This window comes from Ovis aries, chromosome 8 (genome assembly GCF_016772045.2).
Source record: "Ovis aries strain OAR_USU_Benz2616 breed Rambouillet chromosome 8, ARS-UI_Ramb_v3.0, whole genome shotgun sequence".
Taxonomy (NCBI): domain Eukaryota; kingdom Metazoa; phylum Chordata; class Mammalia; order Artiodactyla; family Bovidae; genus Ovis; species Ovis aries.
This window is the reverse complement of record NC_056061.1, coordinates 48392448-48409568: the sequence shown is the minus strand read 5'-3', so window position 1 is coordinate 48409568 and position 17121 is coordinate 48392448. Positions and strand designations below refer to the sequence as shown.

Below are 17121 nucleotides of genomic sequence, written 5' to 3'. Positions count from 1 at the left end.
TTTCTCAAACCTTGATAAACTGCAAAATGCTTGTCCTAACTGCTCCTTTTCTGTGATCCTCTGCCTTTCTCTTCAAATTGTTTTGTTGTTTAAAACTGTTCTGTAATACTTAAGAACACTGTTTACTAACGGAAAAATATATCAGTAAGTCTAATTAATGTGAGAGTCTAAAAGTCTAAGAAATGTGCCAGTATTCTAGAGTGCACAGGAAGCCTGGGGTACTGCAGTCCATGGGGTCGAAAAGAGTTGGACAAGACAGAACAACAACACACCTCAGGGCATGTGGCCCCCAGGCAAGTTACTTTATCTTTCAGTTCAGTTGCTCAGTCTTGTCTCTTTTCAGCCCCATGAACTGAAAGAAACCCCAGGCTTCCCTGTTCATCAACAACTCCCAGAGCTTGCTCAAACTCGTGTCCATCGAGTCGGTGATGCCCTCCAACTATCTCATCCTCTGTTGTCGTCTCCTTCTCCTCTTGCCTTCAATCTTTCCCAGCATCAGGGTCTCTTTCAATGAGTCAGCTCTTTGCATCAGGTGGCCAAACTATTGGAGCTTCAGCTTCAGCATCAGTCCTTGCAATGAATATTCAGGACTGATTTCCTTTAGTATTGACTGGTTTGATCTCCTTGCAGTCCAAGGCACTCTCAAGAGTCTTCTCCAATACACCAAAAGCATCAATTCTTCAGCACTCACTTCATCTTTAGAGACTTTATGTATCATTTACATCTACATTACAAGTAGATATATCTTCTTTAAAGGATTGAAGAATTAAATGATAATAGATGAAAAAGTGCTTTGAAAAAGTAGAAACTCTTACAAAAACAAAAGAACAATTAGCTCATTCTAGAGGTTCCACAATTTTTGTCCCCTCTTTCCCACCAACTCTTGCTAGGCTGTATTTTTTACTTGGATCTTAAACCCAACTTCAGTTTAGAGACCTGAGAACTTCAATGAAAGGCTCTCTAAGATCTTTGACAACAAAATCTTTTACAGGGATTCCCAGGTGGCTCACTGGTAAAGAATCTGCCTGCCAATGCAGGAGGCATGGGTTCCATTCGTGGATGGAGAAGATCCCTTGGAGAAAGAAGTGGCAACCCACTCCAGTATTCTTGCCTAGAAAATCCCATGGACAGAGAAGGCTGGTGAGCGACAGTCCATGAGGTTGCTAAAAGAGTTGGACACAATTTAGCGACTAAACAAGATCTTTTACAGGACTGGAAGTATATGACTCTTATTCATCCCATGATCATGAACACTTACTACGTAGTAAGTGTTGGAAACACAAAAATGAGTAAAATCCAGCAAAAAACGCAAACAGCAATGAAAAATGATGAAATGTAGCATTCACAAAGTTTATATAAAGTTATTGCGAAGCATCATTCTGGCTATTGCCTCTGTTCAACTCTGCTATCAATCACAAAATACTTCTCAAGCACTCAAAGCTGAAGAATACTGGTTAAAGGGTGGTAAGATACAGAGAAGTTAAAAGATTATTGTGGTATTCTAATAACCTATAATCTAGTGTTGCAGGCAGTACGATGGTGTTAAATTTTTAGTCTTGCCTGACCTGGAGTTCAAATTCTGTTAACTTGCTTATTGTATGACATTTGACAAGTACTTTTTGCCTCTCTAAGCCTGTTTTCAGGATTCCCTGGTGGCTCAGAGGGTAAAGAGTCTGCCTGCAAGGCAAGAGACCTGAGTTTGATCCCTGGGTCGAGAAGATCCCTTGGCGAAGAAAAGGGAAACGCACTCTAGTATTCTTGCCTGGAACATCCTATGGATGGAGAAGACTGGTGGGCTACAGTCCATAGGGTCGCAAAGAGTCGGACACTGAGCGACTTCACTTTCACTTTCAAGCCTGTATTCTCTCCTCTAAACTAGCGATAAAATACAGTACCTATTCCTTAGAGTTCTTTCGAGGTTCGAACGAGATAATTTATGTAAAAAACAGGTCAAGGTACATAAGCGCTAAATAGCCACAGTTCTTTCTGTGAGCTCAGTACGGGGAGATGACGAATTTCTATCAACACAGAGCAAGTAAAATGCAGTGTGTTGCAGAACTGTTTCACTTTCTCCCTTTGAGACACAACCCTCCTCTGCTTCCTTCTCAGTACCAAGCACTGTTTCGCGATCCAAAGTCCCACCGTATGAAAGCGGTAACATTTCCATTTCGCAATTACGGATTATGGAGAACTTTTTATATATTAAGAAGTCAGTTTCATGGAGTCACTCTCTTAATTTTTATTCCGATTACCATGGCTAATGAGCAGCGTTTCTCACTCAGGTTAATGAAAAAACGTGAGCCACACTTCATCAAACGTAAACGTGGATTGGTTTTCCGACTGCGAAGAATGAAACTCTTACAACGTACTCTGAAATCTTAAACACACACACACACACACACAATAATAATGCTATTATGTTGGGCTTGAAATAAATACTTCCCCAAGGTCAGTGGCTGGGGAGTAAGCGTCAGTGGTCTTGAAGATTTCCAATTCTTTCTCCCTGGTTCCCGCCCCCAACCCCAACGCCCAAATCAGCCTTGATCTGGCTATCTGATCAATGCTTTCAGGGCAAAGTGCAGGGATAAGTAAGGAGGAGTCAGGATCGGGGGGTGGGGCAGGTGGGGCTGAAGCGGAACTTCATTGTTCGCGGGACCGACTCTTCCCGAAAGAGCCCGTTGGCAGCGCCTGCGCAGTGCGCGCTCTTTGTGCCTGGCTGCAGCAGCGGGTTGTTTGTGTGTGTCTCTTCCAGGCGGTGGAGGCGGAGCCTTATGGGCGTGACCTGCTCTGTCGCATTCTGATTGGGCTTTCTCAGGAAGGTGGGTGGGCACAGGGCGGAGCCTCGGATAACAACACTCAGAGCTGAGGCTGAGGATATTTGTTGCTGCGCCGCCACCGCCCGAGCAATGGTCCGCGATTCACTCCGGCTCTCTTAGCAGCAGCAGCAGCAGCCGCAGCCGCCACCGCCGCCGCCGCCCTGTGATCTGTGGCCTCACTAGCTCCTACTCCTGCGGAGCCACTTTTCCGCTCAGCGCTATGACCGTCGTTTCTGTCCCACAGCGGGAGCCGCTTGTTCTAGGCGGCCGCCTTGCGTCCATGGGCTTTTCCACCCGCGGTTACTTCGGCGCCCTCCCGATGGTTACCACTGCTCCGCCGCCTTTACCCCGGATCCCGGACCCCCGGGCGCTACCTCCCACTCTCTTCCTTCCTCACTTCTTAGGGGGAGACGGTCCCTGTCTGACCCCCCAGCCTCGCGCTCCAGCACCTCTTCCCAACTGCAGCCTCGCCGCGGCGGGGGGCACTCCTCGGGCGGCACCAAAGAAGCGACGAAAGAAGAAGGTGCGGACCAGCCCGTCGGGGCAGCTCCCCAGCCGCTTCCACCAGTACCAGCAGCACCGGCCGAGCCTGGACGGCGGGCGGAGTCCCGCGACGGGCCATGGCGGAGCGCAGCAAGTCCCGGACCAGGCCCAGGCCGCTGCCTGGGTCCCAGCTCCTACGACCGCAACCCGAACTGAGGAAGCGAGCCCTTTACTTGGCCCGCTGCCGCCTGCGGCGCCCGGCCAACCCTCGTTTAGAAGAGAGGTAAGGGCCACGAGGGAGACGGAGGGGGAACCGTTGGCGTTCCGGCCTATACGGCCACAGCCGGGCCCCGAGGTTTGGGGCCCTGCGCCGAGGGGTCGGGGAGGGGGGCGGGGGCCGGTGCGAGGGGCGGCTGTTTACTCGGGAGGGAAGTTTCCGTGACGCCGGCTCCCTTCTTGCTGGGGGGAGGGGGGGGAGGCCTGCGCTGGCACAGCTGATTGGCTCCGGGGAGCCGTCCAATGAGAGAAGCCGCTGCGCCCCAGCAACAGCCCGGATTTAGAAGGCTGGCGGCGTTCCAGGGGGTTTCGGCGTTCCGGGCGCGCGGGGGGCGGGGGAGGGAAGCAGCCGGCGGGAAGCTGACGTCAGCGCGCGGTACGTGCGTAGCGCTCCGGCGCCCATGAAGGAGGCGAGCGGGTGGCGATGGAGAGCCGGGGTGCGGGCCAGCCGGCGGCTTCCCGACCGCTGGTAGCGCCAAAACCGGTCGGGACGCGCTTACGGCCTCTCGCCTCCCTAGGTGGGGTTCTCAGTGGGCCGCCAGCCGCTCGCTTACGTTGGCTTTTTGTTGAGTTGTGAGGTGCCTGGTGGGCGCCGGTCCAACTGGGGCGCAGCTCCTTGCCGGGTCGACCTACTTAGCTGTACTTTTCAACTTTGAAAGTTGGCAGGAGCGACGGTAGAGTTGGGTTGTCTCTTTGAAGCGATAATTCTGTTTATCAGGTGAACGGAATTTACTTTTAACCATCCCCACTATGTATGCTGTGCCAGGCTTCCTTAATGGAACGTAGTGTTGTGCCCAGAAGGATGAAGTTTTCGAAAGAAAAGTTAGCAGTTGATGTTATGACGCTCAGTTACTGTTAAAGGACTAGGATAAAACTGATTAAAACTTAGATGGTATTAAGTCGCTACGGTAACATTTACATCGAAATAAGACATTTTTCCTTTAATTTCAAAGATTTTCGTAATAATGAAAATACGTTACTGCCATTTGTTGAAAGAATGTTTAAGAGACTTGCAGCTTATTTAACTGTGCCCTTGCAAAAATTAAATTTGTCCGCCGTGAGTCCTAAAAAATTTAGTATAGGTTCTTGTTTCAATTCCATGGGCTTCCCTGGTGGCTCAGACTAAGAATCTCCCTGCGGTGCAGGAGACCCGGGTTCAGTCCTTGGGTTCGGAAGATCCCCTGGAGAAGGGAATGGCAACCCACTCCAGTATGCTTGCCTGGGAAATCTCATGGACAGAGGAGCCTGTCCGGCTACAGGCCGTGGGTCTTAAAGAGTGGGACACGACTGAGCGTCTTACACTTCCATGGCTCTTCTGAAACATAGAAGTGATAATGTAAAAACGAGCTTTTATACTTGTTTCTTAGTAAGATTACATTTTCTAGAACCGTATTCAAGCCTGGGCGCGCTCTGTTGAAGTTGCCACTTTTGTCTTGGTTGTTAACCTTGTGCTCTGGCTTCCTATTTGTGTCCTGCTTCCCTACAACATTACGAGTGTTGAAAGGACAGTGATCTAATAGATACCTTGTCTTTCCATCCTCTCATCGCTTCTTATAAGGATCACTTGAGTTAGGAAAGTGGTAAGTTCTTGAAGCAATTGTTAAAACAAAGTAGGGGGCAGGCAGAAATCACCTTTACCATTAAGTATAAAAGTGGAAAGGATGATAGTTTTTTTAGTATTTAAATTCTTGAAATTTTATTTTCAGAAGCCGGGAGATCATTTTTAATGTATATACTTGGTAACCATTGTCAAAACATTTCCTGGCTCCTCACATTTCCTGGCTCCTGCTAATCAGATTTTTATTTTGAAATATTTTATAAAGTACCTGTCTTACAAGGTAGATAGTGTATCTGTTAACATAGTTTTTGTTTCTAATCTGCCAAAGCATTTGAAAATTTCTCTTGGAAAACTCCTACTGTAAGAACACTGAGCTTTGTTAGGAAGAGGTTAGCATACTTGTTTGGAAGAGAGCTCATTATCTTCTTTTCAGAAAGGTGAACTTGGTTTTCTTGGGCCTTTTACTGTATGTTTTAGAATCAGCTCATACACTGCACTGGTAACAGTGATTTAACTATTTTCGTGGTAAAATTAGATGTGTGCATATTTGGGCATCAGTGCTTAAGTGCAACAAGCACATTTAATCAAGATAGTGAAAGTCCAGGAGAACTTTTAAAAAAAATAAGTATTAAATATATGGTGAGGTTCATGACTGCTTTTTTTATCATGAGACTGTATTCATTTTTATTATGTTCCTTGTCTTTGTAGGTTTTAAAATCAAAGATGGGAAAATCGGAGAAAATTGCCATTCCCCACGGCCAGCTTGTTCATGGTATACCCTTGTGTGAACAACCAAAGATAAACAGACAGAAAAACAAATATAACTTACCACTGACCAAGATCACCTCTGCAAAACGAAATGAAAATAACTTTTGGCAGGATTCTGTTTCATCTGATATTCAGAAGCAGGAAAAAAAGCCTTTTAAAAATACTGAGAATATTAAAAATAAGCATTTGAAGAAATCATCATTTCTAACTGAAGTGAGCCAAAAGGAGAATTATGCTGGGGCAAAGTTTAGTGATCCACCATCTCCTAGTGTTCTTCCAAAGCCTCCTAGTCACTGGATGGGAACCACCATCGAGAATTCCAACCAAAATAGGGAGTTGATGGCAGTACACTTAAAAACTCTCCTAAAAGTTCAGACTTAGGTCTCAGTATGTATGTAAAACATAGTTTTTCCAAAATCCCTGGACTCCTTGAAAAGAAGTGATACGGAAATGGAAAATTGCCTTGTTGTAACATACAAGGGCAGAAGATGAGTTTAAAAAGTTACAAACAGCCTGTATTATATTTTATATTTTGTAAATACTGTATACCATGTATTATGTGTATATTGTTCATACTTGAGAGGTACATTATAGTTTTGTTATGAAAGTATGTATTTTGCCCTGCCCAAATGGTGGGTGTTTTGTATGTATACAGTGGAGAAATTTTAAGTGTGCTAAGGCACATATAAGACCGATTTATTTGCACAAGGTACTGAGATTTTTTTTTTCTTTCAAGAAACAGCTGTTGAATCTCAAGGTGAAGATCTCAATGTGAACAGTTTACTAATGCACTACTGAAGTTAAATCTGTGGCACAATCATTGTAAACATAGGATTTGTCTATGTTTCTCTAAACTGATTTCTGCCTTCTAATCTGTAATTACTGGAAAACTTTATTCCCATTTTTACCAAACTTAATTTCTGGTTTTTTGGTTTATATCCATTCAAATTTAAGATTTTAATGCCAACAAAATCGGTTGTAATCAAATTTTAAAACAATAATAATAATTTGGCCCCCCCCCTTTAAGTCTTGACTCTTTGTGTGTGATTGTTTTTCATGTTTGAATGTGTAACTAGGAGATGGATTTTAACTTTCCATTTCACTGGCTAAATGTTTATACTAATTGTATGTCCTCTTGAAATTTGGAGAGTCTAAAACACTACTACCTCTAAGGGGAGGAATTCCCCATTTTATGAATGGAAATGGTTGTGGGCAAAAGTGTAGCTGATTTAGTTTATATCTTAGAATGTTTTTATTTTCGAACTGTTTTCGTAAAGTACCATTTCACTTACCATATTTAGAATGAAGGAAAATGGCACTTGTTTGGTTTTCAAATTTTCAGTGTACTGGTTTTCAAAATCAGTATATTGATACTAAATGGGATACTTGAATCAAAGCAAATATAACGTTAAAATAATAGATGGAGATTTTGGGATCTAAAGCTTGCTTGAAGTTACTGTTGCATGTTTTTTACTTTAAAATTCAAACTTCTACTCAATAGTGTATACGGTCTATTCCAATAAGAAATTCTAGAACACAACTTTCCCTTCTCATTATACAAAGCCAAGGTTATCCCAAACAGTACAAAGGAAAAAGTCTTAATGAGTAATTGGTCAATATTTAGACACGTGAAAATGTAAAGTTAAAAGGTTAAATATGATTTTATAAAACAGTATAGATGAGAAAGGTGCTACCATCCTAAGGGGAGAAAATGAGTCATAAGTCTCAATTTCTTGGATCCTTTGGTTCACACAAGGGAGAACCTAACTTTAGAATCCTGTTGACTTGATAGATAAGCAGTGCCGTGATGGCAATGATGACTTGTTACTGCCACCACAAAATCTCTTAAGAATTTACAACTTGTAAAAACCCATCCAGGTATTTTTCTTTGGCACTGATGCCTTGTTCTTATGAATTCAGAGAAAGTTACACTTAATTTACATACAGGTATATATAGCTAGATTTTTAAAAAGCATTTAGAGAAACTAAGATACAAGTGCACTTTTAACCTTGTAAAGACTTTTTCTTTTAGCCAAGAGGAGTGTTAATACACTGGTAAAGAAGATGGCTAAATTTTTTAAGGGGTGATATAAGGAAATTAATAAATTTTATAGTTTGAAAAGTGGTTGAAATAGACTACAGATATATTTAGTGAGAAGGTGTTAACAAATTTGAATAGTTTTGGTTTTACAGTAAAACAGTTATTTAACAGTATTAGTCCCTTCAGACTACTGTAACAACATACTAGAGATTGGGTAGCTTATAAACAATTTCTCAGTTCTGTAGGCTGGGAAGTCTTAAGATCAAGGCATCAGCAGATTTGTTGTCTAGGGCTTCCCATGTGATGCTAGTGGTAAAGAGTGTGCCTGCCAATGCAGGAGATGGAGGTTCCATCCCAGGGTCAGGAAGATCCCCTAGAGGGCATGGCAACCCACTCCAGAATTCTCCCCTGGATAATCACATGGGTAGAGGAGCCTGGTGAGCTACAGTCCATAGGGCTGCAAAGAATAGGGACAGGACTGAAGTGAGTTGGCACGTTAAGCATGCCCGGGAGCCCTCATGAGGTTTGTGGGAGGCCACCTTTAGCTGTGTATGCACATGGCACAGGGGTGGGGGGGCTCCTTTTTATAAGGACATGAATCCCATTCATGAGGGTTCCCCCACTCCTATCCTAATCACTTGCCAAGTCTCTACCTCCTAGTACTATCACCTTGGGGGCTGGGTTTCAACATAAAAATTCAGACCATAGTGAAGCCTAATTATTCAACAATTATTTTTCTCCTATTGGAGTTTCTTGAAACATTTTCTCCCAGTGTTCATGTAATTTGTCTTGTGGGGGTATAAAGTACACTGCAGTTTTCTGCTACAGACCTAAATGTTAACTAATGGCCTAGTTTAAAATTGCAAAGGGGTAAAAGGTGTGAGCGGAAAATGTTCTATTCAGTGGCACTTCCCCTATAAAACGTGGTTTAGAATCTTATACTGAAGTGTCTAGGTAAATTTGTACAATTTGATGCTGAGTTTATTCAGCTCATACCACTGATGTAGTGACAATACAGAAATCTGCTTTTATTTGCATTAATCTTGGTGCTAAGTAATCTGTGTCCTTGCAGAATGAGAAAGGGAAAAAAAAGTAATAAAAGACCAAATTACAATATTAAAAGGTTGATGGGAGCCATTCTTTTCAAACTTAAAGGTGGTTTTTCAAGTTAAAATACAAACTTTAGTGTAGTTTATAAATTTGAAGATCTGAATGTATTATCAAGTAATTTACATTTTACTCTTAACCAGCTTTCAGGTTTCTAGGCATTACTATACCTCTTTCCTTCACAAATTATAAAACTAGTATAATTGTGGGAAATGAATGGGTTACGCTGTACTTAAAACCACTTGTATTTCTTTTGCCTAGTATGTGGTTTTTAAACTAGTTAAAAACCCATAATATTTGTTCTGTCTTCACCTGCCTTCATTAAAAGCCCTGACTCAATATTGGTGTTGAGAAGGAACAAAATCCAGGCCCATCCCAGTGCTTCTGCCTCTCAGCACCAGGGCCGAGCATGGACCTGGTAAGGCGGGCACAGTGGACATCCACCCAAGACAGGGAAATGAGGATTATGAGGAACTATGAGTGTAGTACTCGTGCCTGGGAAATCCCATTGGCAGAGGAGCCTGGTAGGCTGCAGTTCATGGGGTCGTGAAGAGTCAGACATGACTGAGCGACTTCACTTTCACTTTTTACTTTCATGCACTGGAGAAGGAAATGGCAACCCACTCCAGTGTTCTTGCCTGGAGAATCCCAGGGACGGGGGAGCCTGGTGGGATGCTGTCTCTGGGGTCGCACAGAGTCAGACACGACTGAAGTGACTTAGCAGCAGCAGCAGCATGAGTGTAGTGGATAAACTAGACCCCTCTGATGCCTCAGCTTCCAGCATGTTCTCAAAAGCATTTCAATGTCTGGGGAGGAAAAGGGCTGTCATAGCTCAAAGCCACCAACCTCTGCCCTATTTATTCCTGGTTCCTCCAGAAGTGCTGGGGAGAAACATGAATATTCAGTGGTTTGTGATTACCCAAAAAATGCAAGGCAAGTGCTCTGTGGGGGAAGCTGGTTTTGTGATTGAGGCGGTGGGTTAATTTTGAGTCCACAGGGTCGGAACTGGATACGACTGAGCGACTAAGCCTTTCACTGAGCTCCTGTGGTAGCTCAGATGGTAAAGAATCTGCCTGCAGTGCAAGAGACCAGGGTTCAAAACCTGAGTTGGGAAGATCCCCTGGAGAAGATAATGGCAACCTATCCAGTATTCTTGCCTGGGAAATCCCATGGACAGAGGAGTCTGATGGGCTACAGTCCATGGGGTTGCAGAGAGTCAAACGTGACTGAGCAACAGACACTTTCTCCGTTAAGAAATCAGTTCTAGAAAGGAAGATGCAAAGGAACTTCTATTTGATACTGGCATTTTTGTATGAGTCTTCATTGCTGCTCACATAAATGCAGATGTCTTCCTTACAGATGGGAAATTCATTTTAGGAGTTAAGCCCATAGTTAAAAATTCCCCCAATTGTTAAGTCACCAAGTTTAGCTTTTAAAAATAGTATGTTGTAAATATTACCACTAATTGGCCTACATGAGTTCTGAAGCCCCCCAAATCTTAAGTCTATGATTCCATCAAATGGCTCATTTATGTGCATATGCACATTTCTCCGTATAATAAAAATCCTAACAATGAAACTAATATAGAGTCCTTGTCTTGGATAAAAACTTCAACCACTACTTCCCTCTGTTTGAAATACCTGTTCTTTTGTGTCATTTTTGAGCAGCGTGTCTACGGAGTGTGTGGGATTAAGTGTGAAGTATGTTCAGGAGATAGCTAACCCTTGGACATCACAGGTTCAAACTGAGCAGGTCCACTTTATACACATTTTTTTAAAATATTAAATACTATATGATCTGCAGTTGGCTGGATCCCAGGATGTGGAAGCTTGGATATGGAGGAATCACCGATAACAGACCATCATTTATATCATGTTTCCTTCAGCTGCAAGGTGCACCCGACCTATGAGTTGCTCAGGGCTCAACTGTACAAGGATAACTGACAAAATGAAAAGTTAGCAGCATAGGTGGGTGAGGAAGAAATGGCCACCATAACTAAAATACAAGCTGCATTCCCTTCACCCTACACCCTACCGAATGTCTTTAGAGGATGTAAAAACAAGTGAAGTCACTATGTCTTCCAACAGGTGGTTACTAACTAGAGAAAGAGTAGGGATCGTCTCCTTGGTGATCAGACACAACGGAAGGAATATTGCGTGGGGCCTTAAAATAGTATGACACGCAAAGAAAAGCTGAATAACTGTCAGAGGTATAAGTTTTGGCGGTGTTATATGAAAAGATGTGGACTATCCAGTAGCTTGAGAAGTGCAGAGTTGGAAGATTCAGTCTTTTTTTTTTTTCCCGAGATTCAGTCTTGAATGGTGTACTGGGGTAACAACATGAAGGGCTTTAAATTCCACGTTTAAGACTTTCAACTTTATAAGCATGACAGTCATCAGAGGTTTATGAACAAGGTAATAAGATTCTAAAAGAAAACGTGAAAAGATGGAGTATAGTTTGGAAAGGGGGAGCTTGAGACACGAAAGCCACTTGAGGATTCAGTAGTTTAAAGAATGCCTAAAGGACATTATTGGAGGTTATACTGAGGCATGGACTTATTTGGGAGATGTTCTGGAGGTAGAATTCAGAATCGAGAAACTGAATGAAGTGTAAGAAAAAGATTTAATTTAAAATTGAGCTATTAGGAAGATAAAGCCAGCAATTAAGGAACTCTGGAAGGGGCTGGAATTGTAGAGGAAGGTAATTTTGATTTGCATGTTGAACTTTGAGATTTGTGTAGGATATCCCAGTGGAAATATACAGCAAGTAAGGTCAGGTCAGGCCAAGAGGTACAGCCATGGTAACCGCGCAAAAACCCTAATTACAACATGAGTATGAAACAAGTATTTTCCTCTTGTATTTTCTCCTTTTCCCCTCCTTAGGTTAGCACCTTTACCAGTATTCCCGACCTCATCCTTTCTGCCTCCTATAGACTCTAGACTTCATCTATGAGAGTATATGGTTTAAAAGTATCTCCTCTGAAATAGTATTAATGACGGTTAGTTACTACTGACCTGTAAAAGTCTGTTAGTAATGGTTCTAATACTAAATTCTCCATTAAAAACAGACAGCAGGGAGCCGGTTGCTGAAAAGGAGGAACAAAGTTTCTTTCCCTTTTCTGAATTTCAAACTGGGTAAAACTGGTCTTTTATAATACTCCTCCTGAATCCATAAATCTTTCAAAAGTTTCCAAATGGGTTAACAGTATGTCTGTTATGAAATGAATTGTAAGCACACACCATGTGTAATTCAGCAGCTCACTTGTTTTTGTATCTGAAAGGGAATTTAGCTCACTTGTTTTTGTATCTGAAAGGGAATTTGAGAGTACATTTTACAGACTTTTTATAAACTCATAAAAAATTAATCTTTGAAAGAAGCTTTCTTGAAAATTTTATGATTCTCTGAAGGTATGGGATGGATTAAGTTTTAAGAGTTAGGGATAATCTATTTTATGCTTGGATTAAACTTTCTTTAAATCTCTTGGATTAGATTGTTCGACAGTTTTCAGATTACTTTTCATATCCTTTGCAATTTTCTTGGGAGTTCTAAATAGAATATGCTAAGAAGTATGAGTAATATTCTCAATACCCAAGAATTGTATTTGCCAAAACTAAACTTGTGAATTACAATTTAAGATTTATAGGTGATACATTTACTGAGGGTTCATTGTCAAGGTCTTAGAATTCATTTTCTAAAGTAGTTTGTTGTTTAGTCATTAAGTCATGTTGGGACTCTGGGACCCCATGGACTGTAGCCCACCAGATTTCTCTATCCATGGGATTCCTCAGGCAAGAATACTAGAGTGCACTGCCATTTCCTTCCCCAGGGGATCTTCCCAATCCAGGAATTGAACCCACATCTCCTGCTTGGCAAGCACTCTTTACCACTGAGCCACCAGATAAAGTGAAAGTGAAAGCAGTCAGTCCATGGAATTCTCTAGGCCAGAATACTGGAGTGAGTAGCCTTTCCCTTCTCCAGGGGATGTTCCCAACCCAGGGATCACACCCAGGTCTGCCGCATTGCAGGCAGATTCTTTATCAGCTAAGTCACAAGGGATGCCCCATATTTACATGTGCTTTGTGCCGAGTTGTGTCTTTGTGACCCTTTGAACTGGAGCCTGCCAGGCTTCTCTGTCCACAGGATCCTTCAAGCTACTCCTAATTAGATAGTTCCTTTGTTCTAAGATTAGAAATTAACCTGATTAGTTGTCAAAGCCAAATTACAAACCCCTCTAGAATCTTGAGATGGCAGGATGAACACATTCTGGTGATTTTTTGATTATTTCTGACATGGAAATGTTTGATTTAATTGAACTCAAATAGCCTTCTAACAGTAAGCTCTTTAAACAGGAAGATCTTTATTTCACTCTGCTTGGCCGCATGGAACCAGAGGCCTTTGGCTCTTCCTATCAAAATCTTGGAGAGATCTACAGTTTGAGAGATCTTCTTGCTATAAAATAATGGCTGTTAACAGTCCCTTTCAACGTTGAAATTACCCTTAAAGTGACCAGATATTAAGGGCTCTCACATTAATAGAACAAAAGGATCATCAAAGGTTAGATTTCCCTTTTCAGTCAGCCTTCCAAGGGTCCATCACTGTGCACTCAGTCCGGTCTCTTTAAATCTTTCTTAGGTTACTGTGAATCACGTGATCTTTGAAACCACACCCTGAATTTTAAAACTAAGAAAACAGGATTATGTTTATGAAAGATAATCAAGATTTTTTTGTCACTCTTTTGCTAACTGGAAAAGCCCACTTATGAACATTCCAATTTTCAAACATTTCAGTTCTGTTCACTTGCTCAGTCGCTCAGTCGTGTCCGACTCTTTGCAACCCCATGAATCGCAGCACGCCAGGCCTCCCTGTCCATCACCAACTCCCAGAGTTCACTCAAATAACTGAGGAAAGGATGTGATAAATCAAGCATAACTTACTGTTCAATTGTAGACTCTATGTAAATTAATGAGTATATGGGTATTCATTGTAAGATTACCTTACCAAAGATTTCTACAACAAAACGTTAACAGAATTAGGGAAAACGAAGGCTGCTTATACACGTTAAAAATTATCATGAATATCCTAGTAGCTTCCCTGGTGGCTCAGTCAGTAAAGAATCTGCCTGCAACGCAGGAGACCTGGGTTTGATCTCTGGTTCAAGAATATCCCCTGGAGAAGAAAACGGAAATGCACTCCAGTATTCTTGCCTGGGAAATCCCATGGACAGAGGAGCCTGGCAGGCACAGTTCATGGGTCCATTTAGCAATTAAACCTCATTACTCCTACATTATACACAAATTGAGTATTTGCCAACAATTCCAAAAATTCATTTAAATATAAAGCACAAATAAGTCAATCTTTTGAGGCTGTAAACTGAATGTTTTTTCTTTGCACTTAAAACTAGGCTGCTTAGTTGGTCATAACTTCTAAAATAACAGAACTCTAGTCATGATGACTGAAATACCAAAGTCATTGTAAATAAGAACTGAAAAATTAGAGAAATGATCATGTACTTAAGCACTGGCTTATTTGGGAAATGTGACAATTGTTATTTAATGTTGAAATAAATGTTAAAGCTTGAAACTAAATTTAGAGGAGGAGGTAGGTGGAGACTAGAGATTCCGAAGGGCATTTATCCTAACTGCCCATGGTGTGAGAGGAGTTAAAGAATGATCCTTAGGAGTGTAAGGAAATACCTGTTTGTATGAGATGCCCAAAGGAGAAGAAAGGGGATAGCTAGAGGGCTGGTTGCAGAAGGCAATGGCACCCCACTCCAGTACTCTTGCCTGGCAAATCCCATGGATGGAGGAGCCTGGTAGGCTGTAGTCCATGGGGTCACTAGGAGTCAGATACGACTGAGACACTTCACTTTCACTTTTCACTTTCACGCATTGGAGAAGGAAATGGCCACCCACTCCAGTGTTCTTGCCTGGAGGATCCCAGGGATGGAGGAGCATGGTGGGCTGCCGTCTATGGGGTTGCACAGAGTTGGACACGACTGAAGCGGCTTAACAGCAGCAGCAGCAAAGGTCTGGTTAGCACTGAGGTGACCAGGAAGTAGATGGACAAAGCAGCATGCAACTCTCTGGCTCCTACTCTTTAAAACCTTTAATGCAGAATTAACATCCGTGGAGCTAATGAAAAGTTAAAAGCGTTTAAATTTATTCTTCAAGTGTAGTTCCACTTTCCGTGATAGATATTCATGTAAAACCACAACATTTTAGTCAAAAGTAGATAACAGGTGATGGACAAAAGTGTGGTCACCGAAACCTCTTTGATTATTAGTTATACTTGACTACTGACAACCAGCTAAGAGCACCTTACACAAGTGCTTTTCATGTATGAGATACCATAGAATAAAATTTTATTATCCATGTTTTTAAGTGGCATTAAAAAAAAACCCACATAGATTATATGACAAGACTAGGGAATGAATTATAAAGTATAAAACAATACCAAAAATGGTTAGACTTAATATACACATTAAAAATTATGAGTATCTTAACAAAACTAGAGCCTATTTCTAATTCAGCTATATTGAACATTTTAAGGTTTACTGACAATGATCAATGTAAATGCTTTTCCTTAAGGTTCTTATGAAATTATGTTTCAGTGTTAAAATAAATTTAAGCAACACTCATTTTTTAAAATGTAAAAAGGCCCTGATACATTGAACCAATTACACAGCTTATGTCAGAGTACTTTTTCCTCAAGATGTAAAGTATTACAACAAAGTGGATACTGCCTCACTTAATAGGAATGGTTTTTAGTTTCGCCTTACAAAAAAAGCATTTTTTTCTTACTACTGAAACAGGGTATCACTTGAGCCTGGAAGACTATTTTATATTGAGATTTCTGTTGAAATAAGTCAATTTAACAGCATTTTAAGACTACTGATTATCAGGAATAAGCTAAGAAAACTAGAATGTAGTTATTTCTTTAGGAAACAGCTGCTCATAGCAAACAATCCTGGGTTTCCTCAATCTACATCTACATCCATTTCTAAAAAGCATATAGTTCTTAGGTATTTAGTTCATATAATATACTCCTGAATTCAGGAAGCTATAACTTTGCTTCTTGTTTCAGTTGCACTTTTCCTAAGAAACTACTCATCCTACACAAGCTGCAGTACCTAAAATCAAACAGTAAGACATGTGGTCAAGATATTCTCTCATTTGGAGACTGACCCTTTAAATCTTCTATCCACATTCTGAAAGAACCTGAAACCTGACACACCATTAAGATATTCTTGATTTTAATTTATAACCTTTTTAAATACTAGTTTATAAACTACGTAGGCTTTAAGTGGTAGGTTTAATATGGTGTTTTAAATTGCATAATACATTAAAAAATAGTAACCATCAACCCCCTTGAGCATCTACTTCCACAAGTTGAAACTTTTTTTCATGTATTCAAAATTGTGGTATATTCCTAGAACATAAGCTTCAAGAAGAGTAATCATATAGCCCTTTCCCCCAAATATAATTAAAACATTATACCATGTTTTGTGAGGGGGCTATTACTGGGGTATAGTAGCCTAGGTGTATTTTTAAATTCCCAATTTCTTCATGACTCCTTTATAGTCCATCCACCTTCTTTGTGGGCTGTCCCAGCTCTACTGTGTGCCTGGGATGGGGTCAGTACATCACGAACATTCTCTAAGTGGGGGATGGGGCCGGGAGGGATTCAGGGAAGCCCAGTCAAGAATGAAGTGCTTACTCCCCTGAGGCTGTTTATGTGAGGCAATGAATGGGGCCTGTCTGGGATGCACTAGTTTGGTTAGTTTGCTTGATTCAAGAGCACCTTGTACAAGACACAAATTTTGCAGAGGGCCTAAACTGACCTGGAAGACCAATGCTGGAGCTAATGCTATGATCCTAAATATCCTATCTTCATCAAGGGAGTGATTCAGATGCTAAATTCATAATCTTCACTTAATGCTTAAATGTCTTCTAATTGAATATATGAGTTTTGAGACTAGTATCTGGATGTATCACTGAACCACTGGTTTTTAAACTACTAGGAGTCACAGACTTGTTTTAAAATCTGCAGGTGCCAGATCTGAAGCTTTGGCT

At 41.5% G+C, this 17121-nt stretch overlaps 1 protein-coding gene across 1 annotated transcript; it reads left to right on the top strand.

The window, feature by feature from the left end:
* Positions 1-2880: 2880 nt before the first annotated feature.
* On the top strand, positions 2881-10631 carry PNRC1 (proline rich nuclear receptor coactivator 1). Its single transcript, XM_015097388.4, has 2 exons — positions 2881-3582; positions 5842-10631. The coding sequence occupies exons 1-2, from the start codon at positions 3037-3039 to the stop codon at positions 6280-6282; spliced, it is 987 nt and encodes a 328-aa protein (XP_014952874.2). The 5' UTR covers positions 2881-3036; the 3' UTR covers positions 6283-10631.
* Positions 10632-17121: the final 6490 nt, after the last annotated feature.